This window comes from Hypanus sabinus, chromosome 21 (assembly GCF_030144855.1).
Source record: "Hypanus sabinus isolate sHypSab1 chromosome 21, sHypSab1.hap1, whole genome shotgun sequence".
Taxonomy (NCBI): Eukaryota; Metazoa; Chordata; class Chondrichthyes; order Myliobatiformes; family Dasyatidae; genus Hypanus; species Hypanus sabinus.
Window position 1 is genome coordinate 64,032,731 of NC_082726.1, and position 26,830 is coordinate 64,059,560.

Genomic DNA, 26,830 nt, shown 5'->3' on the forward strand with positions numbered 1-26,830 from the left:
AGACAGGTTCAATATTGTCATTTAAAGTAAAATTGGATAGGTATATGGACAGGAAAGGAATGGAGGGTTATGGGCTGAGTGTGGGTCAGTGGGATTAGGTGAGAGTGAGCGTTCAGCACGGACTAGAAGGGCCGAGATGGCCTGTTTCCATGATTTAATTGTTACATGGTTATATATGGACCCTGTGGGAGGCTGGTGCAGAAATTGCAGGGGCCCTAGCAAAGATATTTAAAGCCTCTTTAACCACGGGTGAGGTGCCAGAAGCCTGAAGGATAGCTAATGTTGTTCCATTGTTTAAGAAAGGCTCTAAGAATAAGCCAAGGAGGTACTCTGACATCAGTAGTGGGAAATTTCTTCTAAGGGACTGGAAGAAATATAAGTGGATAGGCAGGGGCTGATTAGGGATAGTCAATGTGGCTTTATGTATGGTAGGACCTGTCTAACCAATCTCAGTTTTACAAGGAAGCTACCGGGAAAGTGGATGAAGGCATGGCAGTGAATGTTGTTTACATGGACTTTAGCGAGGCATTTGACAAGATCCCACATGTGAGGTTGGTGAAGAAGGTTCAGTCGCCTGGTATTCAAAGTTCAAAGTAAGATTTATTATCAGATGTCGCCATGTAGAACCGTGATATTCTTTTTCTGTGAGCATACTTAGCAAGTCTACAGAACAGTATCTGTAAACATCAGGAACTGTAAACTGTAACCAAACTCTGCAAATACAGATAAAAATACATAGCAATAAATAACAAGCATGAAATAACATCCATCAATATAACAAATCAACAGAGTCCTTAACTGAGTGTAGTTATCCCCTTTTGTTCAAGAGCCTGATGGTTGAGGGGTAGTAACTGTTCTTGAACCTGAAGGTGCAAGACCTGAGGCTCCTCTACCTTCCACCAGATGGCAGCAGCGAGAAAAGAGCATGGCCTGGTTGGGTGGTGAGGATCTTTGATGATGAATGCTTATTTTCTATGGCAATGTTCAGTGTTTGGGAGTGTTTTACCCATGATGTACTGGGCTGAATCCACTACCTTTTATAGGATTTTCCACTCAAAGGCATTAGTCTTCCTATACCAGGTCATAATGCAGCCAGTCAGCACATTTTCTACCACACATCTATAGAAGTTTGCCGAGACTGTTGATGACTCGCCGAACCTCCGCAGACTCAAGATGAGGGAGTAAATTGGATTACACATTGGTCTTGCAGGAAAAACCAGGGAGTGGTAGTAGATGGTTGCCTTTCTGAGTGAAGGCCTGGAACTAATGGTGTGCTGCAGGGCTCAGTGCTGGGTCTGTTGTTGTTTGTCATCTACGGGTATATCAATGATCTGGATGATAATGTGGTTCACCGGATCAGCAAATTTGTGGATAACGCCAAGATTGCAGGTGTAGTGCACAACGAGGAAGACTTTCGAAGCTTGCAGCAGAATCTGGACCAGCTGTGAAAATGAGCTGAAAAAATGGCAGATGGAATTTAATGCAGACAAGTGTGAGATGTTGCACTTTGGAAGGACTAACCAGGGTAGGAATTACACAGTGAATGGTAGAGCAATGAGGAGGACAGCAGAACAGAAGGAATACAGATCCATAATTCATTGGAAGTGCCGTCACGGGTTTATGGGTCCTAAAGAAAGCTTTTGGCACATTTGCCTTCATAAATCAATGTATTGGAGTACAGGAGATGGGATGTTGTGTTGAAATTGTATAAGCCAGTGGTGAGACCTGATTTGGTATATTGTGCACAGTTTTGGTTACCCACCTTCAGGAAAGACGTAAGTAAGGAGAGACGTAAGGAAAGACGTAAGTAAGGAGAGACGTAAGGAAAGACGTAAGTAAGGAGAGACGTAAGGAAAGACGTAAGTAAGGAGAGACGTAAGGAAAGACGTAAGTAAGGAGAGACGTAAGGAAAGACGTAAGTAAGGAGAGACGTAAGGAAAGACGTAAGTAAGATTGAATATTCAACCAACCACCCCTGGATTCCAGCACTCACACACTTTGTGTATATACAAAAAACTTACCTGTGACATATCCCCCCCCCATTCTTTCCTCCAATTACCTTAAAATTATGCCCCTCTTGTTAGCATTAATTAAATTAATTTGAGAAATGATAATGACACATTTAAAACCAACATTGTGCCTGCCTGTTGTAATGCCTTTCTCATTGCCCATCACAGTGTGTTCTATCAACCACTTCTGCTGGCAGCTCATTCCATTTATTCACCACCCTCTGTATGGAAAAAGTTACCCCTCAGCTTCCCCTCTCACCCTAAACCTGTGCCCTCTAGTTTTATCATCCCTTACCCTGGGGAAAAGACTTTTACCATTTGCCTTATCAAAACCGCTCATAATTTAAAGACTGAATGTAAGAATGAAAAGGAATTAAACTGTTTATTCTTGTCAGTAACTTTTTATTATGAATAAAGTTTATTTTGATCATTTAAAAGCCTGATACGAGGTCATCCCTCAGCCTCCTACATACAAACCGAGTGTCTTGGGTTAAGGATGAATCCCACTGGCACAAGCCAAAATATTAGATTATTTTCTGTGTATTTCAAACACTTCCTCTTCAGTGAAAACTGGCTTGAGGTTTCACCATTTTCCTTTTCTAAGGTCAGAGATTAATTCCTTGACTTTGATTTGACCTTTCTGCATTAATGTAACCATTGTGGTTAAAAAGGAGACTTCCCAGTAAGTGTTGATGCTTGTTTTCTGAATGCATTTCAGTCCAGCGGTGAAGAGGTTTATTACAATGAAGGCCCAATCTGTTTTATATTTCTTTCTCAGGATCTGTACAATGCAGGAGAAGGACGTATGGGAACAGATGAGTCGAAGTTTAATGCTGTTCTCTGCTCCAGAAATCGATCCCATCTGAGAGCAGGTAGGAGGCTTCATCAACAGCTGTACACAGTGCAAACTCCTGCGCAAACTAACCGGAATCAGATTTCGCATCACTAGCGTGTCGTGAAATTTCTTGTTTTGCGACATAGTACATGGCAAAACATAATTTTTAAAAACTATAAATCACAATAAGAAATATGAATATTTCAGAAAAAAATTAAGTAGTGCACAAAGAGAAGAAAAACAGCGAGGTAGTGTTCAGGGGTTCATTGTCCATTCAGAAATCTAATGGCGGAGGGAAAGAAGCTGTTCCTGATGGTAGCAATGAGAAGAGTGGATGATGGGGGTCCTTATAGATCAGGAGTGGCCAACCTTTTACATTCTATGCATCAATTTTTTCATGCATGAGTTCAGATGCACCATACAACTCTGGTACTCCCATTCAATTCTTGTAAAAATATTTTAATATAGACATATTTAGCATTTTACATGATATATTGATTTGATATAAAATCAAGATAAACATTACGTACCTTAATGAGAATTTTAACAATTTTGTCTTCTTTTGATTTCTTACTTTTTCTTAATCACATATTCTTTCCATAACTCAATCCCAACCACTAGCTTCAGTTTTCCTTCTATTTCAGTCTGATGTTGTGTTTTATAGTGTCTATTAAGATCATAAGACAAAGGAGCAGAAGTTGGTCATTCAGCCCATTGAGTCTGCTCCGCCATTTCATCATGAGCTGATCCAATCTCCCCTTTAGTCCCATTCCCCCGCCTACTCACCATAACCTTTGATGCCCTGACTACTCAGATACCTATCAATCTCTGCCTTAAATACACCCCATGACTTAGCCTCCACTGCCGCTTGTGGCAACAAATTCCATAAATTCACCACCCTCTTCTTTCGCATCTCTGTTCTGAATAGGCACCCTGCAATCCTCAAGTCATATCCTCTCGTACTAGACTCCACCCACCATGAGAAACAACTTTGCCACATCCACTCTGTCCATGCCTTTCAACATTTGAAATGTTTCTATGAGGTCCCCCCCCCCCATTCTTCTAAGCTCCAAGGAGTACAGTCCAAAAGCAGTCAAACGTTCCTCATATGTTAACCCTGTCATTCCCAGAATCATTCTGGTGAATCTTCTCTGAACCCTCTCCAATGTCAGCACATCCTTTCTTAAATAAGGAGCCCAAAACTACTCACAGTATTCCAAGTGAGGTCCTACCAGTGCCTTATAGAGCCTCAACATCACATCCCTGCTCCTATACTCTATTCCTCTAGAAATGAATGCCAACATTGCATTCGCCTTCTTCACCACCGACTCAGCCTGAAGGTTAACCTAAAGAGTTATCATGTCTTCTATTATGTGAGAAAGTGTTTTCACAAACAATGCACAACGGTTTTCCTGACGGACCCGCTACAAATAAGAACTCATTTTCCCACAGTTCATTGAATTCACGCTTACTATCACTTTCTGCTTTTCTTTTGCTCATTTTCTTTTGCACTGTGATGGGTAACTGAATGTAAAAGCAAGACTTAATCTTCAAAAAAATACAAAACTGCAAATGTTCACAAAGGACAAACAAAGCGCAACTCTGTAGCACCCGATTGTCAATCGTAAACTGACTGGCAAACACCTGCGACACACAGCTGGTGCAGACCAGCTCTAAGCTACTTGAATTCCTGTTTTAGATTTTTTTTCTACCAATCGGTTTTTGGCTAATACTTTCTGTATGAGTAGGCTTCCTTTTTTTTTATTATTATTATCACTGGGGTGCAATGTGCCACTTCTAATCATCCAATGCACCACTTCCGGCGCATGCGCCATAGGTTGGCCATCCCTGTTGTAGATGGATGCTACCTTGTCGAGACATCAGGTTTTGAAGGTGTTCTCAATGCTGGGGAGGCTTATTCCTGAATTTACAACTCCTGGCAGCTTTTTCCAATGCCCCTCCATACCAAATAGTGATGCATCCAGTTAGAATGCTTTCCGCAGTATGTCTGTAGAAATTTGTGAGTGTCTTTAAAGACACACCAATTCTCCTCAAACTCCTAATGAAATGCCGTGCCTTCTTTGTAATTGCATCTGTATGTTGGGCCCAGTATAGATCCTTAGAGATGTTGACACGCAGGAACTTGCAACTGCTCACCCTTTCCATTTCTGATCCCTCAATGAGGACTGGCATGTGTTCCCTTGACGTCCCCTTCCTTCAGTCCACAATCAGTTTCTCCATTGGATTGTCACACTAATTTCTTGTTTTGCAGCCTTTCTCTTCACTGTCTTGTCTAATCGTGTGTAATAAATGACCTGAAGGTTGTCTGTAATGCTTTAAGGTTCAGGAACAGTTATTAACCCTCAACCATCAGGCTCCTGAATCAGAGAGGATCACTTCACTCACCTCAACACTGAACTGATTCCACAACCTACAGACTCTACAATTCATGCTCCCATATTATTTGTTTGCACAATTTGTCGTCTTTTCCACATTGTTTGTCAGTCTTTGTTTACAGTATATGTAATTTTTTTCATCAATTCTGTTGTATTTCTTTATTTTCCTGTAAATGCCTGCAAGAAAATTAATCTCAAGATAGGAAATGGTAACATATACATACAGTACTTTGATAATAACTTTTATTTTGACTTTGACGAGACAACAATGGTCTTTTCTTCCCTCAGCACTGTCTTGAATAATTTATGTATAGTTTATATTCTATACCTGATCTGTACTGAGGTGCCTGTGATCCTGCTGCAAGTGATCTTTTCGTTTTTCTGGAACTACACTGTACTCGTGCACACAACAATTAGCTCACCATCCGCTAAGATCTCAGAACTATCACCCACACAACGGTACACACACACGCACACTCCTCACTCATTCATTCCTACCTCTTTACGTTCACGTTAACCGACTCTTGCACACGTGCTCGTAAAGATTAAAGGTTGGAACTGGAACTTCCGTGTGTGGCCCAACACTTGCAATATAAACCATCTTAAGATGATTTAAGATGGTGTTTGCTTTTCATAAATATCATTTTAAGACGTTCTGTGACTGAAAATTCTGCTTTTATTTCTATTTCAGTGTTTGAAGAGTATCGCCAGGCGTGTAAGTACGATATTGAGAAGACAATCGCCCGTGAGATGTCTGGGAATCTGGAAAGAGGCATGGTGGCAGTAGGTGAGGAGTCCTTGTCTGTACCATCAGCGAACCCACACCGTTCCCTTTATTTACTCTCTCTGCTGCGATGAGATTAGGTAGATAGAGAAGGTCTTCAATCAGTAGGCAACAGCAGTCACATGTAGGTTGGAGTTGGGAGTAGGAAAATTTAATTCATTGAGATGACTTCCCAGAATCCAGAGCACAAAAGAAGGCACTTGGTCAACACAGATGAGTTGGGCTGAAAGGCCTGTTTCCATTCTATATTACTCTATTAAATTCTCAGTGGAGTTTTCACATTGCTTGTTGCTTCAGATTCCAGCATCTGCAGTCTCTTGTATCTCCTTTTCATATGTTCCACACCCTGCAAACTCATCAGGTTCAGTCCAACAGGCTCCCTAGTTACTGAGCTGAAGTGTTAACCCAAGACAAGTTGTGGAGCATGATTTCAGAGACTGGAGTGCAGTCACATTGAGCCAGTCTCACAATTTTATTTATATCTGCATTTGCATGTCCGTTGTCCTTAAGAACAGTAACCATAAACTAGGTTTGCTAATTATGTCCGCAGAAAAAGAATCTCAAGAAGTGTATATAGTAACAAGTATGTATACTGATAATAAATTTTACTTTGAACTATGAATTGCTGATACACAGGCAGATATTTTCCTTGCTGAACGATCCTGATGAAGGATCTCAGGCCAAAACGTTGGCTCTTTATTCTCTTCCATAGACGCTAGCTGACCTGCTGAGCTCCTCCAGCATCTTGTGTGCTGTTCAAGATTTCCAGCATCTGTAGCAACTCTTAAGGCGTTTTTCTTCATTTTTCATGAAGTCCTGTTGAAAGAGGGTTTTGAGACTGCAGCACTGCTGTCTTTCCTGTGCTATCATTGAGCCTGGTAATACAGAGTCCCAGTTTAGAATGAAGAGCACAATTGTTGACCTGCAATTCGGTAGACATTCCCCTCCAGCCACTCTGTGCAGCTGTGGGACAGGTTTAAGAGCAGGGAAGTTATCAAGGTGTTATTAATCAATTACACGTAATGCTTTTGCTGGTGTTGTTCCCTCTCCCATGCTTTCTGGATTCACAGTTTGTGGGTTAGTACAGTATTTTGATACTGCTGGCCTTCTGTTTGTCCACATGCATGTGTGTGTCTTCCTGTCTGTCTGTGTGGCTGTCTACAACTGGGATATTTGAAGGGGTATTCCCCTTGTGAAAGGATATTTACAAATCAAACGAATTGAAATAATCTTCACAGTTGAACAAACTGTGGATTGTAACAGTGTATGTTGCATCTTGCTCCTTTTTTTTGCTTTCTTTTCACACTAATTTAATTATATGCAGAGGATTCCGGTTAATTGGGACACATTAGGACTAGTACATTTTGACCCAATTAAGTGGCGGCCTCAATTAGCTCCAATTTCATGGAAATAGTTAAAAATGTGTAAAAAAAAAGGCAAACTACCATTTAACTGAGTAACAAATTATGTAGTTAAATGAAATATCGAACAAATTAAAACACTATCAATACTGTTACAGTAATATAAAACAACATGTCCTAACAGTTAACAGAGAAATTATCCAGTGTACACTGTCACGTTCTTTTAATTGACTGTAATTGAACAAAATCAGTGCAGACACTATGTGTAGATAATAGTTTGCTTTCATACGATGCTCTCGATTATTGCGTCCTCCAACTCTTCATTTTCATTGTAACATTTAAGATGATTATTAATGCCTTCAAATTTTTCATAGCTCCTAACTTATTGAAGCAATGAAATCGTTCCATTTTCACTCTGAGCTGTTTCTGGCATCTTCAAGTCTGAATGCTTGAAACCGCAGTGAACAAAACAGTTCTGAATTGACTTGCTGCTTATTTCTCACCAACTATCAGTGGCAAAAATCACTGCTTCTTGAACACAGACACACACAAGTGTTTTAAAAACTTTGCTGTAACAATGGTGTAGTGTTAACTGTGACACAAGTGCCCACGACTTGCAAGTTTAAAAACTGTTGGCTAACAGTCTCCTGCCAAAATTAAGCGACGCTGTGTCCCAAATAAACAAAGGGAATTCAGGATATTTCCTCAATTAGTTTTTGGTCTTTAAGAGTTGGATTAAATAAGTGGCTGTCCTGATTAAGAGATGGTCCAGTTAACTGGAATCCACTGTGTGTATGTGTGTATATGCATAAGGCCTTTGTAAAAGTATTCAGCCCAACCCTATGTTCACATAACTGAGTATTACCACCAGGGATTTTGATCAATTTAACAGAGGTTTTTTATTTGTGATCACTTTCTCCCTTTTTACACAGTAGATCCCAAAAAAAGCAGGGAAAGTTGTAAAAGTAAAATTTCAAAAACTGTTATGTTGGCAGTTCAAAAATATCCATTCGTCTTTGGTCAGTACTTAGTTTAAGAACCTCCAGTAGCCAGTCAGTGGTCTTCTAGGATAAGCCTGTATTGGCTTTGCACAATGCGATGGAATAAGATTTGCCCATTCCTCCTTACAAAATTGCTCAAGCTGTGCCTGGTTATTTGGGAAGCAACAGTGGATAGCAATCCTGAGGTCTTGTCAGAGATGGTTGATCATATTAAGGTCCGGACTCTGACTGGGCCACTCAAGGGTATCAGATTTCTTAATTTGAAGCCACTCCATGGTCCTGGCAGCATGCTTTGCATCATTGTTTTGTTAAAAGACAAACTTCCTTCCCAGTTTAAGCATTCTGGCAGAGACTAACAGGTTTTTAATCCAGGATCTCTCTGTATTTAGCAGTGTTGACCTCCCTCTCAATCCTGACCAGATTTCCTGTCCTTACTGCTGAATGATGCTACACCCACCATACTTTGCAGTAGGAATGGTTTCCTGGCAGTTAGACCATTAGCATTACTGTATTAGACTGTGCTGCATCTCCAGTTACAGCTGTTGACTTCTGCAGCTCACTCAGAGTGACTGTTGGTATCTTACAAGTGCCATTCTTCTCTAGCAACTAAGTTTAGAGGGGCAGACTGACCTAAGCAGTGTGGCTACGGTTTCATATTTTTCCACTTTTTACTGAGCTCCGTGGTATGTTCAGTGCCTTTGAGATGGTCTTGTACCCTTCCCCAGATTTGTGCTTCTCTCTTATCATTTCCCTGATTTGTCTTGAATGCTCTTTTGTCTTCATTTTGGTTTGACCTGTTGAAAATCTACCATACTGTTGGACCTTAGAGAGAGAGGAGATATTTGCAGTATTCTTATGAATTCATTAAAAACAATGTTGGTTTTAAATTTTTAGTAAATTGGTAACAGGTTTTGGAATTTTCTTTGCATTTGATATGATGCACAATGTTTTGAAGATTAGCTCAAAAAAGCCTACTTCAATATATTTAATATTTAGAAAATGAGACAGTTAAATGTGGAGTAGAATATGAGACCAGCCGAAGGGGTCTCAGCCTGAAATGTCCACAGATGCTGCCTGACCTGCTGATTTCCTCCAGCATTTTGTGTTTGTTGCTTGGATTTCCAGCATCTGCAGATAGAATTTATCTTGTCAGTAAAATCTAGAAATAGTTATAGGGCCTGAATAGTTTGTTTGTTTGTGTGTGTGTGTATTTCTTCTTGTAATTTATAGTGTATTTTGCACTTTACTGTGGCAACAAAACAACAAACTTCACAACACATGTCTGTCAGTGTCAATAAACCTGATTCTGATTCCCATGTTTGTAGCTGGGTTCAAGTTAATTTATTAGCAAAGCACATATGTCACCATACACAATCCTGAGATTCATTTTCTTGTGGGCACTCACAGTAGAACAAAGAAACACCATAGAATCAATGAACAACTACACACAAAGATTGACCAACAACCCATGTGTCTTAGAGGGAAACTACTGGCTGCAGATTGCAGGTTCTTTCAAAGATTGGAAGTACATTTATTATCAAAGTATATATGTAGTATTCAACCCTGAGATTAGTCATTCTACAGGCAGCCGCAAAGCACAAAAACAACATGGAACCATTCAGACAAAATATGGAACACCCATTGTGCTGAAAAAAAGAACAAATTGCACACATAGCAAAATAAGTGAGTGAATAGCACATAGAAATTAAACAGGAAGCCACAGTCTAGCAACATTCAGGGCTGTTTAGCATTTGTTGACTGCAGGTCGCGGTGGCTGTCTGAGTCAAAGCACCCCAAACAGAATCGCTCAGAAATAGTATATCTATATCGTGGTTTTGGATCACTGGCATCAAGTCTCACAGCTGCAAGCCCTACCCAACATTTTAAACCCTGGTATGAAAACACCAATGTCTTTGAACAGAAAATCCTACAAAAAGTAGTAATGGATTGGGCCCAATATGTCACTGGTAAAGCTCTCCCAACTATTGAGTACATCATCTTCATGCAGTCCTGTCGTAGGAAAGCAGCATCCATCATCAGGGATCCAGACACCCAGGCAGGCCATGCTCCCTTCTCCCTGCTGCCCCCAGGTAGAAGGTGCTGGAGCCTCAGGGCTCACACCACCAAGTTCAGGAACAGTTACCACGCCTCAACCATCAGGCTCCTGAACAAAAGTGAATAACTACACTCACTTGCCCCATTGTGATGTTTCCACCACCAATGATCTCACTTTAAGGACTTTCTACCTCATGTTCTTGTTATTTATTTATATTTGCATTTGTATAGTTTGTTGTCTTCTGCACTCTGGTTGATCTTTCATTAATCCTGTAATAGTTACTATTCTATATTCTATGCCTCTGGTGTTGAGAGACAGAGTGAAGTTGGGGTATGAGCAACCCTCTGGTAGTTGATTTGAAGGAATTGCCTCATTCGAAAGCTAGCTCAACCAAAAAGGGGCATAAGAAAAACTGTGAGGAGCTGGGGCTCTTTTCCACACTGTGGTCTGGGAACTGATTGGATTGCTCACTGGTTGAAGACTAGTATATGCGATGCTGCAGTCTAGCACCAGTTGACACCCACAGCCTTGGACAATGACTCCCTGACCTCATTAATGTAATGAGGCCCCCAGCTAATGCTGACTCCTTCAGTAGTTCTCTAAGCCCTCCCAGACTAACCTTTTCTACCTGTCCTAACAAATGTTTTCATCTATAATCTATCAGCAAACGGATATTAGTTGTTTGTGCATGTTATACCGTGTGTGTTGTTGAGTGTGGTATAACACATTTTCATATGTAATCTATCAGCAAATGGATATTGGCTGTTTGTGCATGTTATACCGTGTGTGTTGTTGAGTGTGGTATAACACATTTTCATATGTAATCTATCAGCAAATGGATATTGGCTGTTTGTGCATGTTATACCGTGTGTGTTGTTGAGTGTGGTATAACACATTTTCATCTGTAATCTATTGACAAATGGATATTGGTTGTTTGTGCGTGTTATACCGTGTGTGTTGGCTGTGGTGTAACGTTTTCATATGTAATCTATCAGCAAACGGATATTGGTTGTTTGTGCATGTTATACCGTGTGTGTTGAGTGTGGTGTAACGTTTTCATCTGTAATCTATTGACAAAGGGGATTTTTTTGGTGTGTTATGACAATGTTTCCATCTGTAATCTATTGGCTGCGTATGTGATTATATACATCGAAACACACAGTCAGAGTGTTGTTTACGTCAATGATCAACATAGTCTGAGGATATGCTGGGGGCAGCCAGCGAGTCTCTCCACACTTCCGGCACCAATGTATCACACCCATCACTTATTAACCCTGGCCCGTACATCTTTGGAATGTGGGAGGAAATCCACGCAGTCACAGGGAGAACTTAGAATCTCCTTACAGACAGCAGCAGGAATTAATCGTACAACAGGCACTGTACAGCATTCTGCTAACCACTACACTACTGCACCGCCCCTACGCTTTTTTAGGTCAATTAATTAATAGAGAGGGAGAGCCAAGTTGACTGCATTTCGCCTCACTGACCATGAGGTGTGTGTTAAAATGTTTTTTTCTGTATTCTCTTACCATACTGATATTGGGTGTTTGAGTGTGCCCTACCCTGCTGATGACCAATATGTTCTCTTTGCAGTGAAGTGCCTGAGAAACACTTCGGCGTTCTTTGCTGAGAGGCTGTACAAGTCCATGAAGGTAACTTCCAGCGGCTCTCACTGCTGGGGTTGTGCATCCAGGTAGTCTTCAGGAGAAACGGGTGTTGGGAGGGCAGGACAACAGCCGGCTGCTTCCTTGTCACGCACCAGAAGCTGAAGTCTCCTGTGCTTTGAAACCCCAAGGGCAAAAGATAATACATGAGCTTTACTCGTCACGAGTACATGGAAACTCAGTGAAATGTGTCGTTTGCATCAACGACCGACACAGTCGGGCATGTGCTGAGCGCAGCCTGCTGGTGTTGCTGTGCTTCTGGCACTGAAATAGCATGTCGACAACTTTCTAACCTTAACCCCTATATCCTTAGAATGAGGGAGGAAACTGGAGCCGGTACTGGGGGGTATAGGATCTGACGGAAAGAGTGTACTGGGGAAAGGGAGGTTCTTGAATCTCATGTTGAGGTGTGACTCTTCCCTCCCTTCCTTCTCTAGGGACTGGGTACAGATGACAGGACCCTGATTCGCATTATGGTGTCCCGCTGCGAAGTTGATATGTTGGACATAAGGGCTGAATTCAAGAGGATGTATGGGAAGTCGCTGTACTCATTTATAGCGGTAATTATATTTCTATATTTAAATGTGCAAAACAAAAATTAGCTTTGTTTACCATGTGTACGTTGAAAGGTACAGGGAAATGTTGCTTGTATCAACACATCCCAAGTACACTAAGTTCAACACCTGTACTCAGTGCCCTGATTTGATGAAGGCCAAGATGCCAAATTCTTTCTTCACCACCCTGCAGGCCTGTGTCCCCACTTTACCTGTACCTTGGGTCTCCAGATTATTAATTGGACATCTCCTAAACTGCTGTGGGATTTGACCTTGTAGGTTTTCACAAATAAAACAGCAGAGACATTTTATGCTTAGGAAAAAAAACTCAAAGCAAATCATTTATTGAACACCAAAAAACTGAACACAAAATGCGGTAAAAGTACGTAATTACCTCATCACGTCAGACCAGCCCCTTGAAGTGAACCCCAACCCAATGTCAGCGGTTGTGAACTATGTACGGTTACACCCGTTACATTACCCTACAACCTCAAGCCTCTGAGTGGTTTCTGCAGGTCCCAGTGAGGTGGCTTGGCCTCTGCAGTCCGTAGCACCAATGCAGCCCTGCAGTACAACTGACACCGCTCGGTCTAGGTGTAGGTTCAGGCTGTGGCCAGGTGTTTTATTGTCTAATCATTCCTTTGTTTCTTCTGTTGCCAGGACGACTGCTCCGGTGATTACAAGAAGTTGTTGCTGCAGCTTTGTGGCTCAAATGACTGAGGGAGGACAGCGGGGTTTGAGCTGGTGGAGCTTTGAGCTTCCACCTGTCATAGAGCAGGGGTGTCCTCAGCTTTCTTTTGTTTAATTTCCTTTTCTGTCAGCTTGTAAATGTAATCCTGTGCATTGCCATGTTCAATATGTATTTGTTCAGCTGAAGTTTGAGATGGTATTGGGGGGCTTGGTAGAGATTTGCCCTATTGTATTTCCAAGGGCAATGTTTGTTTGAGGGTTTTACCCCCACCAACTTGCCTCTACTAACCTTTGCCTCTTCTGTAGAACTCTTCAGTTTGATTTGATCTCGGAAAAGATCACACTCATTTAAAGTTCAATGTACATTTATTATCGAACATTTATTATAGGCCATTGACAACCTTGAGGTTCACCTTCTTGCAGGCAGCCACAAGACGAACAGACAATGGAATCCACAAAAAAAATCCCACACACTGCTAATGACAAACTCCCACCCCATTGCGTTTCACTTTTTGAACTTTCTCTGACTGCCTAGACAATCATTGCCGTCAATCAGCCCTTTCATGGCTGAGTTGAAATGTAGATAAGGTTCTTGGTTTCCTCTAACTTCCAGCAATTTCTTCCTCCTCCCCTTCTTACTTTTTCCATTTCCCACTGTGACTTCCCCTTACCCCTCACCTGCTCCCTCTGGTTCACTGACTGCTTCAAGGCTTGGAACAGTTTGCGTTACTTGTATTTTATATCTTTTTTGTAAATTTGCATATTGCGTGCCAATATAACCGGCATTCACCTTTTGCCATCTTGTCCAGTTCTTAGGAACTGTCAAATACAAAGTGTTTCCTTATCACCCTTAATTAGTGATCAATGTGCATTGACAAGGCTTATAATTCATAACTCGAACAACACACAAACTGCTGGAGGAGCTCAACAGTTTGGGCAGCATCTGTGGAGGAAATAAACGGTCAGTGTTTTAGAATGAAACCTTTCATCAGGACTGGAAAGGAAGGGGGTGGTGGAAGAAGCCTAGCTTCAAGATTTCCAGCATCTGCAGAATCTCTTGTGTTCAGTCAATAGTCTTAAATTGATCTTTCTAATTTCCGGTAATCTTCTCCTCCTCCCCTTTTCTTTTCTCCATTTCCCACCGTGACTCCCCCTTACCCCTCACCTGTTGCTCTGGTTCCCTACCTCCTTCCCTTTCTCCCATGGTCCACTCTCCCTTCCTATCAGATTACTCCTTCTTCAGCCCTTCACCTTTTTGACCTATCACCTTCCAGCTTCTGACGTCATCTCACTCACCTGCCAACTTGCACTCCTTGTCCTCACCCTACCTTCTTATTATGGCATCTTCCCAGTCCCAGTGAAGGGCCTCATGTCGAACGCCTCTCTATAGATGCTGTCTGACCTTCAGCACTGTGTGTGTTACTCTGGATTTCCAGCAGAAAGTCTGGATTTGTTAACTCGAACCAGCAGTGAGGCCATTTTTGGTGGCCAAAATCAGGAATTTTCATCCTGTGTACAACTTGAGGGTGATGTTTCCAATGCAAGTATCTGCTTCTCACACCTTCAGTCTTACTGACCAAAGAATCCACACGTGCCCCCTCAGGCTTCAATAAGGCCTCAGGACTACAATACGAAGATAGAGAGTTGGTGTCTCTGAATTATCTGTGAGACACTGTCTGTCCCAAAGAGCCGATTGCTGGCAAAGGCCACCGTCAGGAATTGGAGCGAATGGAAGAAGGCAAAATATAATATGCTCAGAAATGTAAATGAATAAAGATAAATACTATGCAACTAATCTACAGCTGTGTCTCATTCAATCATTTTTTAAATATCCATGGAATTTGTTAAGGTAGAGGTTGATAGGTTCCTGATTAGTCAGGACATGAAAGGATACAGGGAGAAGGCAGGAGAATAGGGCTGAGGGGGAAATGGATCAGCGATAATGAAATGGCAGAGCAGACTCAATAGGCCAAATGGCCCAAATTCTGTGACGTTATCAGTAAATCTAGAGGAGATAGTGAGATTTTGATATTCTTATAGTGATTTATCATTGTTACACCATACTTGGCATGCAGGCTCTAATGCTAAGGGGTTGGTTCTCTATCACTGCACAACCCTTCCCACCATGACATCTCCATGGTGGTATCCATCACTGAGGGCATGTCCTCTTCTCATTACTACCTCCAGTCAGGAGGTACAGGAGCCTGAAGACCCCACACTCAAACATTCAGGAACAGCTTCTTCCCCTCTGCCATCAACCCATGAACACTTACTCTTTTTTGCACTGCACCATGTATCTAAGTGATAATAAACCTGATAATTGCACAGTGAAAAGCTTTTGTTTGTGTGCCATCCAGTCAGACCACTTATTTATTTAGAGAGACAGTAGTCTGCCGAGCAGTAAATCTGTTTTAACCCTAACCTAATCACAGGACAATTCACAACGACCGATTAACCTACTGGCCAGCACGGTTTTGTTTCGTGGGAGGGAACCGGAGCAGGTGGAGAAAACGCACACGTTCCGCAGTGAACTGAACTCTGAATTCTGATTTCTGGCTGTGATAGCGTGGTGCTAAGCTCCCGAGGCCATACCGTACACAGGTATACAGAGGTGGTAAAACAATACGGGAGATGTGGAAACGAGTTTGGGGTTTGGATTCTTCCGAAGAAGTTTGAGCTCCTCCTTCTGATCAGTGTTCAAGTAGTGCTTCTGTCTCTTGTCTCCCTCCAGTGGTAGACATTTATTAAACGGCAAAAAAAAGGGTTTTTGAGGTAAAGCCTATTTTGCATTAACTGCTCAATGGATGAGCTATCATACCTCCGAAAGTTATTCCTATAACATCTTCTTCCTTCCACCATTTAAAATTCTCTTCAAGACTTTGACTTTAGTATGTAAATAATAGACAGTTATTGGGAGATCAGTTATTGAGTATTTTTTCACATTAAAATTTTTCCCATTTACACTTGAAAAGGAAAGAGGACGCGTGGTAGTTTAGAGTTTCCCCCGATGGTAGCTGAGATCCTACAGCCCTTGGTGTTAATCCAACACACTGTAAGGACTTGCAGTGAACGCCGGGCGCGGGCGGTGCCGCTGTAGCGGGAGGGTAGGGATACGAGGTGGCGCTGTAGTGGGAGGGTAGGGATACGAGGTGCCGTCTGCGGGTGGCGCTGCAGTGGGAGGGTAGGGATACGAGGTGCCGCCTGCGGGTGGCGCTGTAGTGGGAGGGTAGGGATACGAGGTGCCGCCTGCGGGTGGCGCTGTACAGGGAGGGTGGGAGTGCGAGCCGGTGCCTGCGGGCGGTGCTAGGACGTGAGGGCGGAGCTGGGCCGTGAGTTGGGCTGTTGGTGGTAGGTGAGGTGAAGGGGGTGTTCGGGGAGACCGGGCACTCGTTCGGCCGTTGCCACCATGGTGAAGGAACAGTTCCGGGAGACGGATGTGGCGAAGAAAATGTGAGCTCGGGGTCAGAGCGACGGAACAGTGGGTGGGGAGGGGTGGTGGTGATGGGGTACACGTGGAGCTGGGTGTGGGGTTCATGTGCAGGGAATGGTGTTAGGGTATTAATGTGGGGAATTGCTGGGTGTTAATGTGGGAGGGGAGTCGGTGTTTGAGGGGTTAATCTGAAAGTGGTATTTGGGGCTTAATATGGGGTCAGTGTTTGAGTGGTTAATCAGGTATTTCGGGGTAATATGGGGCCAGTATTGGAGGTTGGCTTAATGTGGGGTTATGCGGTGGGGAGACTACAGGGGGAGTCACTGGAAAGAGTGAGGGGAGTTAATGAGAGTGAGATGGTTTCTGTGTGGGGTTAACCCGGTTAAAGTGATGGGTGTATATGGGCAAATGATGCAGTCACAGTCTGGAGCAACACACACACACACACACACACACACACACACCCACACACCCACCCACCCACCCACCCCTGGAGGAACTCAGCAAGCGGTTTCAGCCCAAAACATCAACTTTACTCTTTTCCATAGATGCTGTCTGGCCTGCTGAGTTCCTCCAGCATTCTGTGTATGTTGAAGGGGAGCACTTGAGGTATTTTCAGAAGGTAGTCATTACTTCTTCGAGAATCATCACCTTCTTGTGGTGAATCCTGGATCAGTCTCTAACCACCTAAAGACTTGCTAACCCCTTTCGAAAACACCATACTCTGCTCGAGTGATCCCACTATTACTATGGTTTAAGAGGACTGATGCTGGAACAGTAGCAGAGAATATGCAGATTCCGCATATTGATGACTGTTTTGGGGTGACATAGAGGCACCGTGGTGTTCAGTACCTGCCTCGCTGCTCCCGAGGCCCATTCTTTCTCTGTAGCTAGTACTCTCTCTTTTTATCGTGGATTTTGCCTGGTGCTCTGCGTTCATCCCACATGCCAAGGGTGTGTGGGTTGGTAAACTCATTGGCCCTGTAAATTTGTCGGTGGTGTAGATGAATTGGCGGGTAGGGATGGCATGGAAGTCAGTTTGAATGTAAGAGGGAAAATGGATTTAGTGTTGAGGCCTTGAGTCTGTGCTGTGTGGCTCTTTGGCACACTTTCTTTCCTTACGCCCACTTCCCAGAATTAGCTAGAAGGTTTGAGCCATGAATGGGATATGTGTATGGAGAACTTTGGCACGGTAGTGTAGGTGTTAGCGTAACATTGTTACATCTCTGACACAGGTTCAATTCTGCCACTGTCTGTAAGGAGTTTATATGTTTAATCTGTGAAATTTATATAACTGCCCCTGATTTGGTTCCTCACATAGAAGCCACATCTGCTTTGGAATGAAATCAGCAAAAGAGATGCGACAGCAGGCGCACATTCAGGTGGTCAGTAAGAATCTGTACAGTCAGGATAACAGTCACACCCCTTTGTCACACGGTGTGCTGGATCATCGCATGGTAAGCATGGGATCTCTTCACTCTAGTATCGGGGCAATAAGATAGACTAAGAAGTTCAAAGTACGTATATCTCACCAAATGCTACCCTGAGATTTGTCTTCTTACAGGCATTCACAATAGAACAAAGAAATACAGTAGAGTCAATGAAAAACTACACAAACAACCAATGTGCAAAAGGAGAGACTCATGCAAATACAAAAGTAAAAGTACATAAGTAAGAAATAATACTGAGACCATGAGTTGTAGAGTCCTTGAAAGTGAGTCATAGGTTGTTGCCAAGGCCTCTGCTTGAGAAACAATCTCCATCATCACAGGGCTGTGAGGTTAGCCCCCTGCTCTACTCGCTTTACACTTGTGACTGCGGAGCTAAGCAGAGCTGCAATGCCATATTTAAGTTTGCTGATGACACCACTGTTGTGAGCCAAATTGAAGGTGGTGACAAATCAGCATATAGAAGGGAGATTGAAAATCTGGCTGAGTGGTTCCACCACAACAACTTGTTACTGACTGATTGACTTTGGAAGGAGGAAGCTGCAGGTCCACGGGCTATTCCTTCAGCAACTTTAAATTCCTCAGTGATATCATTTCAGAGTACTTCTCCTAGACCCACCACATAAAGTGCAATTATGAAGAAAGCATGGCAGAGAAGTTTGCAAAAATTCAGCTTGACATCTAAAACTTTGACAAACTTCTATAAATGTATGGGGGAGAGGAGATTGACTGGCTGCATTGGTATGGAAATACTAATGCCCTTGAACAGAAGTTCCTTCAAAAGTAGTGGATACAGCCCAGTCAATCATGGGTAAAGCACAAGCACATCTACATGTATGTTGTCACAGGAAAGCTGCATCCATCAGAGACCCCTGCCATTTAGGTCATTTTCTTTTCTCATTGTTGCCATCAGGAAGAAGGCACAGGAGCTTCGACTCTCACCAACAGGTTCAGGAATAGTAATCAGCCCTCAACTATCAGGCTCTTGAATCAGTGGCAGTTAAGTTCATCGGCCCCATCACTGAACTGTTCCCACAGCCTATGGACTTACTGTCAAGGACTCCTGATCTCATGTTCTCAATACTTGTTGCTTATTTATGTATGATTTCTTCTGTTTTCTTTTGTATTTGGAGTTTGTTGTCTTTTGCAATTGGCTGTTGTCAGCCCTGGTGGGTGCAGTCTTCCATTGATTCTGTTATGGTTCCTGGATTTACTGGGTATAATTGCAAGAAAATGAATCTCAGGATTGTATATGGTGACATGTATGTACTTTGATAATAAATTCTACTTTGAACTTTGAGGGAAGCCTGTTAGTGTCGCTACTCATTTCAGTGCCAACATAACATGCCCACCATCCTCAGCAGAACATAACAACAGCAAAACAAGCCCCATTTCTTCCTTCCTTACACACACTCATGCATGCATGCACACTCCTTCAATCAGAGGACAGGCTGTCTTCAGCCTCCAGCTTTCAGTAGACTCAAGCAATGGACCTGAGACTCGCCAAGATTCACAGGCTCGGGGGGTGGGGGTGGTGTCTGGTATTGACTGCAAAACTGGAGTTCATACTTCTTTAAATTACAACACCTATGCACGTGGGCATGTTATCAAGAAAATAGTGTTTTGTATGTCCAGGAAGAAGTTGCACTTGCCTTACTGAATTTTCTGATATAATTGATCTTAAACATGTTCTGTGCATGAACAGTTATTAATTGTTCTGAAAATTGTAATTCTTATACATCAATAGGGAACCAGTGAGAAAGACCGTCCATGTGAAACGTGTGGGAAGAATTTGGCTGACTGCATTGGACACTATGGTTATATTGATCTGGAGCTGCCTTGTTTCCATGTTGGTTATTTTAAAGCCATTATTGGAATATTACAGGTAAGCAGAAATAGCATTCAGCTATGAGACGTACTAATACTACAAATGATCACCAATGCACTGTCATTCTTTGCTATAATTGTCAGAGCGACACAGTAGCATATTGGTTAATAAGCATTATTGCTATTTAATTATCTTAAAAAATCGAATAAAAATATATTAAAAAACATAAGCATTATTACAATGCAGCTCATGTCTGTAAGGAGTTTGCAATGTTCTCCTGTTACCACTTAGGTTTCCTCTGGTGTTCCAATTTCCTCCCACTTTCCAAAGGCATACAGGTTGGTAGTAGTCCCATGGGTGTAATAGGGTGGCACGGGCTCGTGGGGCTGGAAGGGCTTGTTACCGTGCTGTACCTCTAAAAAATTTTCATTGATTCGTTTTCTTGATTTAGTGTGTTTGTGCAGATGCCCATGTGTATGGTGGTTATACTATTTGGAACATTGACTGGTTGTTCATGAGTTTCTCAGGTTTTGTAGGTGATCGTGTTAAATGCGGCCATTTCATTTCCTAGAGGTTATGTTTAGGTCTGATCAGCAGCTCTGTGAGTTTTGATATTTTTCTGTAAAGTTGACTAAAATTGTAATTGTGCATCAGACTAAACCAGGTGAAGATGTCTGTCTTGAGAAGGTTGATAGAAGTGAGATGGTGTCAAATATATAATGCTGATACTATCACCCGGTTAACTTCCTAGAATTTCAGAGATATATGGTGTAGTTCACAGATACCTAAAGGTTGGTAGTGTAGATTGTGTAGTGGGTAACAACAGAACATTGCAGGATGCAGAGTTGGTCTGAGATGTGTGAAGTGATCACTTTGAAGTGAATTTCAAGGCAGAATACAGGATTCTTAGTGGTGTGAAGGAACAAAGGGATCTTGGGGTCCATGTCCTTAGATCCCTCAAAGTTGCTGCACAAGTTGATAAGGTTATTAAGAATGCATGTGGTATGTTGGCCTTTATTAGTCAGGGGATTGAATTGAAGAGCTGTGAGGTAATGCTGCAGCTCTATAAAGCCCTGGTTAGACCACACTTGGAATATTGTGTTCTGTTCTGGTCGCCTCATAGGAAGGATGTGGAAGCTTTAGAGAGAGTGAAGAGGAGATTTATTAGAGTGCTGTCTGGATTAGAGAGCATGTCTCCCAAAGAACGTGTTGAATGTTTTTGCAATGCAAAGATTCGTCAAAACTCAAGAATGAGGGAAAAACTCGTTGCTTATGGTCATTTTATCAAGTATTACAATAGTGAAGAAGCCTGGTGAGAGACAAAGGAAAGAGAAAGATTAAAAGTATTGTGGTCTTTTCATACCAGACCACTGGTAACAAATTCCATTGATAACAGTTAACAAATTTGACAGCCAGATTCAAGAAATATGACACCCATCACTGAAACCACAAAATTTCTAGAAAAATACACAGGCAACTTGCACTGCATTACTGCAACATTTGCTGAACAATCATATGTACCTAGGTGATTATATACAAATATAATTCAGGTCATTTACATGGACAGGTGTGTAAAAAGGACCCATAGGATCATTGGAGACCCAAGTCACCCCAACCACAATCTATTCCAGCTGCTACCATCCAGGAAGCGGTATCACAGCTTAAAAGCCAGGACCAACAGGATCCAGGACAGCTTCTTCCACCAGGCCATCAGACTGATGAACTCATGCTGATTTGACTGTACTCCATATTACATTGACTGTTTTATTTATTATAAATTACAATGATTGCACATGCCACATTTAGATAGAGATACAACTTAAAGATTTTTACTCCTCATGTATATGAAGGATGTAAGAAATAAAGTCAATTCAAATACAAACAAGCATAGGAAAGATCATCTTCTTAAGCCCATCATCCCTATTGGAGCATAGTCCTCCGGCAGCATCTGTCCTGGGCTAGTCTTTCAAATTGTCTCCAGGTGTAGCCCATTTTCTAGATTACTCTCTCAGGGACGAAGTTTTGTGGAGCTTTTGGCATTTCTGTAGCACTTAAAAAACAGCCCCATGCACAAACCTCCTTTCACAGTCAGGCTTGGGACTCCCCATGGCAGAGTTGACAAGAAAATTAAAGTTACAAGATAAACAATTCTATATCTCAACCCAACAAAGGATTGAGCTATCTAGAGCTTTTCTCTTGATACTTGCAGACGTGTGTTGTGTTTTAGATATAGTGCAGGCATTCAGCCCATGACGTTGTGCCACATAAACTTACTCCACCTAGCCCTTCACTCCTGCACAGCCCGTAATCCTCCATTTTAGACTGCAACAGAGTACAGTGCTTGGAATGCTGGCATTTGTTTGTCATGAGCTGAAGTTTCATGGCATCTCTTAGATATTTTGCCAAGTAATTTGGTTTCTTTGATAAGAGTCTGGTGTTGGTACTGTACAGGTTTGTATCATGATGACCAACAAGTGTTGAGGCAGTTGCAAGTGATTTTAGTTACAGTGTTCACGGGTGCCCCTCTGCCCTCGTTTGCTTTTCCACAGATGATCTGCAAAATATGTTCTCGTATCATGCTGTCACAAGAAGAGAGGAAAACATTTCTGGATGCGTTAAAAAAGCCTGGCTTAACCTATCTTCAGAAACGCGGCCTAAAAAAGAAAATATCTGAAAAATGCAGGAAGAGGACGTACTGTCTATTCTGTGGATCATTTAATGGTAAAAGCTCATTACAAAAATATAGCTGCTATTTAATAGATAAAGAACAAAACACATCACTTGCAAATTGTGTGTCTCACTTAAATGATGCATAGATGTTGAATGGAAAAAAATGAGTATTTACTTTGTTTTTCCTGCTGTAACCTCTGCGTTCTAGCTGGGTAGTGGTGTATTCTGCATAAGTGGAAATATGTGTTAGTATGTTTGCAGATGACACAAAAGCTGATGATGTTATGGATAGTGTACAAGGTTGTCATAGGTTACAGTAGGGTACTGACTGGATGCAGAACTGGGCCAAGAAGTGGCATGGAGTTCAATCAGAAAAGTGTGAAGTAATACTCTGGAAGGTCAAACTTAAAGGCAGAGTACAGGGTTAATGTCAAGATTCTTAGCAGTGTGGAGAAACAGGAGATCTTGGTGTCCAAGTCTAAAGATCCATCAAAGTGACTGTGCAAGTTTATAGGGTGATTAAGAAGGTATATGGTGTATTGGCCTTCATTAGTTGGGAGACTGAGCTCAAGAGCCACAAAGCAATGTTGCAGCTCTATAAACCTTTGAGATCACATTTGGAGTATTATGTTCATACCTAGTTGCTTCATTATAGGAAGAATGTGAGAAGCTTTAAAGGGTGCAGAGATTTACCAGGATGCTATTTAGGTTAGAGAGCATGTCTTATGAGGATAGGTTGAGATTGCTGCGGCTTTTCCCTTTGGGGTGAAGGATGATGAAAAATGACTTGTTAGAGGTGTACGAGATGATAAGAGCATTGATAGAGTGGACAGCCTGGAACTTTTTCCCAGGTGAAATACAAGGTCTGTGTAAGATGATGAGGGGCATTGATTGTGTGGATAACCAGAGACTTTTTCCTAGGGCTGAAATGGCTAACACAAGGGGGCATAGTTTTAAGGTGCTTGGAAGTAGGTACCAAGGGGATATCAGGGTTAAATTTTTCATACAGCGGGCGGTGGGTGTGTTGAATGCACTGCCGGTGGCAGTGGTTGAAGCGGATACAACAGGGTCTTTTAAGAGCCTCTTAGATAGGTACACGGAGCTTAGAAAAATAGAGGGATATCTGCTAGGGAAATTCTAGGCAGTTTCTAGAGTAGGTTACGTGGTTAGCACAACATTGTCGGCCGAAGAGCCCGTAATGTACTGAAAATTTCTGTTTTATGAGATGGCTAATACAGTTAGGTATAATTTTAAGCCAGTTGGAGGAGAGTTTAGCAGAGATATCGAAGTTGGGCTTTTTAACTTTTTTTTACACAGAGCCTTGGGTAATTGGAGCATGATGGTAGGGTTAGTGGTTAAGGCAGATACTTTATGAACATTTGAGTCCCTTTCATAGGCACTTGGATGAAAGAAGAATGGAGGGATATGTGGGAAGGAAGGGCTAAATTGATCTAGTAGTAGGTTAAAAGTTCAACACAACATTGTGGGCCGAAGGGCCTGTACTGTACTGGTCTATGTTCTATATACTTTAAATGTGAACTGCATTGAAGGTCATTGTGTTGAACTGAGGAAGAACCTTGCACAAGACAAACTTACCCATAACTTCAGGTTAATTAGGACATTTGTGAGATTGAAGAGCAGATTTAGAATGTTGGAAGTGTAATCTGAGCTCATACAAAACATTTTCTGCTGAGCTAAATGATTATAATTTGAACACAGTGTCCTATTGACTTCATGTCTTCAATTTTGACCTTTTAGGGATGAGCTGACCAAGGTGCTATCAGTTTGAAGGTGATCATTTCTGGTGTGTAAGGAAAAAAATCTGCTAGGACTTCAGGAATAGTTGAAGGAAAAATGTTTTCAGTGTGGACTTAAAACTATTTAAAAACGAGTGGAAGGTTTTAAATTAGGTGTTTCACCTCAATCAAATTAGGGAAGTTCTAAATGTAAACTGGTAATCTATTTTACACAAAAAAATGGTGGAGGTTTTCAGCAAGTTAGGCAGTATCGACGGAGGGAAACAGTCAAATTCAGTCCCTGAGGAAGAGTCTTGGCCAGAAATGTTGATTACTTATTCCTTTCCAAGTTCTTCCAGCATTTTGTATGTGTTGCTGTGGATCTCCAGCATCTGCAGAATCTCTGAGTCTCATATTTACTTGTGCTTGTGACGTTGAAAGCCTTTATCTGTTGTAGCCTTTGTAACAAAAAGTTGAGGCAGACACATGCGATGAGCTTGATCTGCAAACAATCGGATGTTCTTAATGTGTTCATAGGATCCCTGCTTGAAAGCATACAATTTGGAAATGAATAACAATTCTGATAGAGTATCCTTGACTTTATGAAGTTTCATTGTAAAGTGATCGTTGTTTCTTTTGTTTCTGAACCAAAAGGGTAAAGGGACCTGATCACCCAGGTCATGTGCCACCATTGGGGAAGAGGTACAGGAGCCTGAAGGCATGCACTCAACAATTCAAGAACAGCTTCTTTCCCTCTGCCATCAGATTTCTGAATGGACATTGAAACCATAAACACCACCTCACTATTTTTTTCTATTTTTGCACTACTTATTTAATTTAAGTTTTTTATATATCATGCCTATCAGTGTATTCAACCTCTCCCACAAAAAGTTTACAACATTGAATCACAGTGGATTTAATTTGGCTTTTTTGACACTGGTCAACAGAAAAAGACTTGTGTCAAAGTGAAAACGAATTTCTACAAGTTGGTTTAAATTTATTACAATTATCAAACACAAAATAATCAATTGCATAATTACTCACACCCTTCAAGTCAGTATTTAGTAGTGGCAGCAATTACACCTTTGAGTCTGTGTGGATAGGTCTCTTAACAGCTTTGCACATCTGGACACTGCAGCTTTTCCTCATTCTCTTTACAAAACTTCTCAAGCTCAGTCAGTTTGCATGGTGATTCTGAGTGAATTTTTCAAGTCCAGCCACAAATTCTGAATTGGATTGAGCTGTGGATTGTGACTGGGCCACTCCAATACATTAAATTTGTTGTTTTTAAGCCATTTCTGTGTAGCTTTGGCTTTATTCTTAGGGTCATTGTCTTGCTGGAAAACAAATCTCCCAAGTCGCAGTTCTCTCACAGACTTCATCAGGTTTTCCTCCAGGGTTTCCCTGTATCTTGCTGCATTCATTTTACCCTCTACCTTCACAAGCCTTTCAGGGCCTGCTGCAGTGAAGCCTCCCTGCAGCATGATGCAGCCACCACCATGCTTCATAGTACGGATGGTGTGTTTTTGATGAAGTGTGGTGTTTGGCTTATGCCAACCGTAACATTTAGTCTGATGGCCAGAAAGCTCAATTTTGGTTTCATCAGACCATAGAACCTTCTTTCAGCTGACTTCAGTCTTACATATGCCTTCTGGCAAACTCTAACTGAAATTTCTTGTGAGTTTTTTCTCAACAGTGGCTTTCTCTTTGCGGCTGCCCCAATTGGTTGAAGTTTCATGAGAATAGCTAAAAGATACTAAAAAAAAGACAAACTACCACTTAACTGAGTAAGAAGTTACGTTTTTAAATGAAATATAGAACAAATTAGAATGCTACCACTATTTCTACTATGCTATTAAACTATATTAGTGCCTATTAGCTAGGAACAGAGGAATTCATCTGCTATAACACATGCAAAATGCTGGAGGAATTCAGCAGGCCAGGCAGCATCTATGGAAAAGAGTAAACAGTTGATGTTTCGGTCCGAGACCCTTCATCAGAACACAGCTGTATTCGTTTGATTGGCTGTAAATGAACAAAATCAGCACAGACACCTGGTGTAGATAATGGGCTACCTTCATACAATACTTTAGACCAGGGGTCAGCAACCTTTACCACTGAAAGAGCCACTTGGACCCGTTTCCCACAGAAAAGAAAACACTGGGAGCCGCAAAACCCGTTTGACATTTAAAATGAAATAACACTGCATACAACGTTTTTTTTGCCTTTATGCTATGTATAAACAAACTATAATGTGTTGCATTTATGAAATTGATGAACTCCTGCAGAGAAAACGAAATTACATTTCTGCATGCAACAAAAACATTTTGAACTCCGAAAAAAAGACGTTGGGTTGAAGGTTACTTTT

At 41.8% G+C, this 26,830-nt stretch overlaps 2 protein-coding genes across 3 annotated transcripts in view; both read left to right on the forward strand.

Moving 5' to 3' along the window:
* LOC132379136 (annexin A4-like) overlaps nucleotides 1-15,151 on the forward strand; it is a 90,600-nt gene extending 75,449 nt beyond the window's left edge. The window contains exons 11-15 of the mRNA XM_059946744.1: nucleotides 2,788-2,881; nucleotides 5,932-6,027; nucleotides 12,036-12,094; nucleotides 12,544-12,666; nucleotides 13,321-15,151. Of these exons, the coding sequence (XP_059802727.1) occupies nucleotides 2,788-2,881; nucleotides 5,932-6,027; nucleotides 12,036-12,094; nucleotides 12,544-12,666; nucleotides 13,321-13,380 (432 nt within the window). The 3' untranslated portion in view covers nucleotides 13,381-15,151. The remainder of the gene's footprint in view (nucleotides 1-2,787; nucleotides 2,882-5,931; nucleotides 6,028-12,035; nucleotides 12,095-12,543; nucleotides 12,667-13,320) is intronic.
* A 1,489-nt stretch (nucleotides 15,152-16,640) lies between these two features.
* Nucleotides 16,641-26,830, forward strand: part of polr3a (polymerase (RNA) III (DNA directed) polypeptide A) — an 82,342-nt gene continuing 72,152 nt past the window's right edge. The window contains exons 1-4 of one of the 2 annotated variants that reach the window (XM_059946745.1): nucleotides 16,641-16,800; nucleotides 18,102-18,237; nucleotides 19,976-20,113; nucleotides 22,606-22,777. In XM_059946745.1, coding sequence (XP_059802728.1) covers nucleotides 16,757-16,800; nucleotides 18,102-18,237; nucleotides 19,976-20,113; nucleotides 22,606-22,777 — 490 coding nt within the window. In that variant the 5' untranslated portion in view covers nucleotides 16,641-16,756. The remainder of the gene's footprint in view (nucleotides 16,801-18,101; nucleotides 18,238-19,975; nucleotides 20,114-22,605; nucleotides 22,778-26,830) is intronic. The other variant, XM_059946746.1, reaches the window with a different exon arrangement.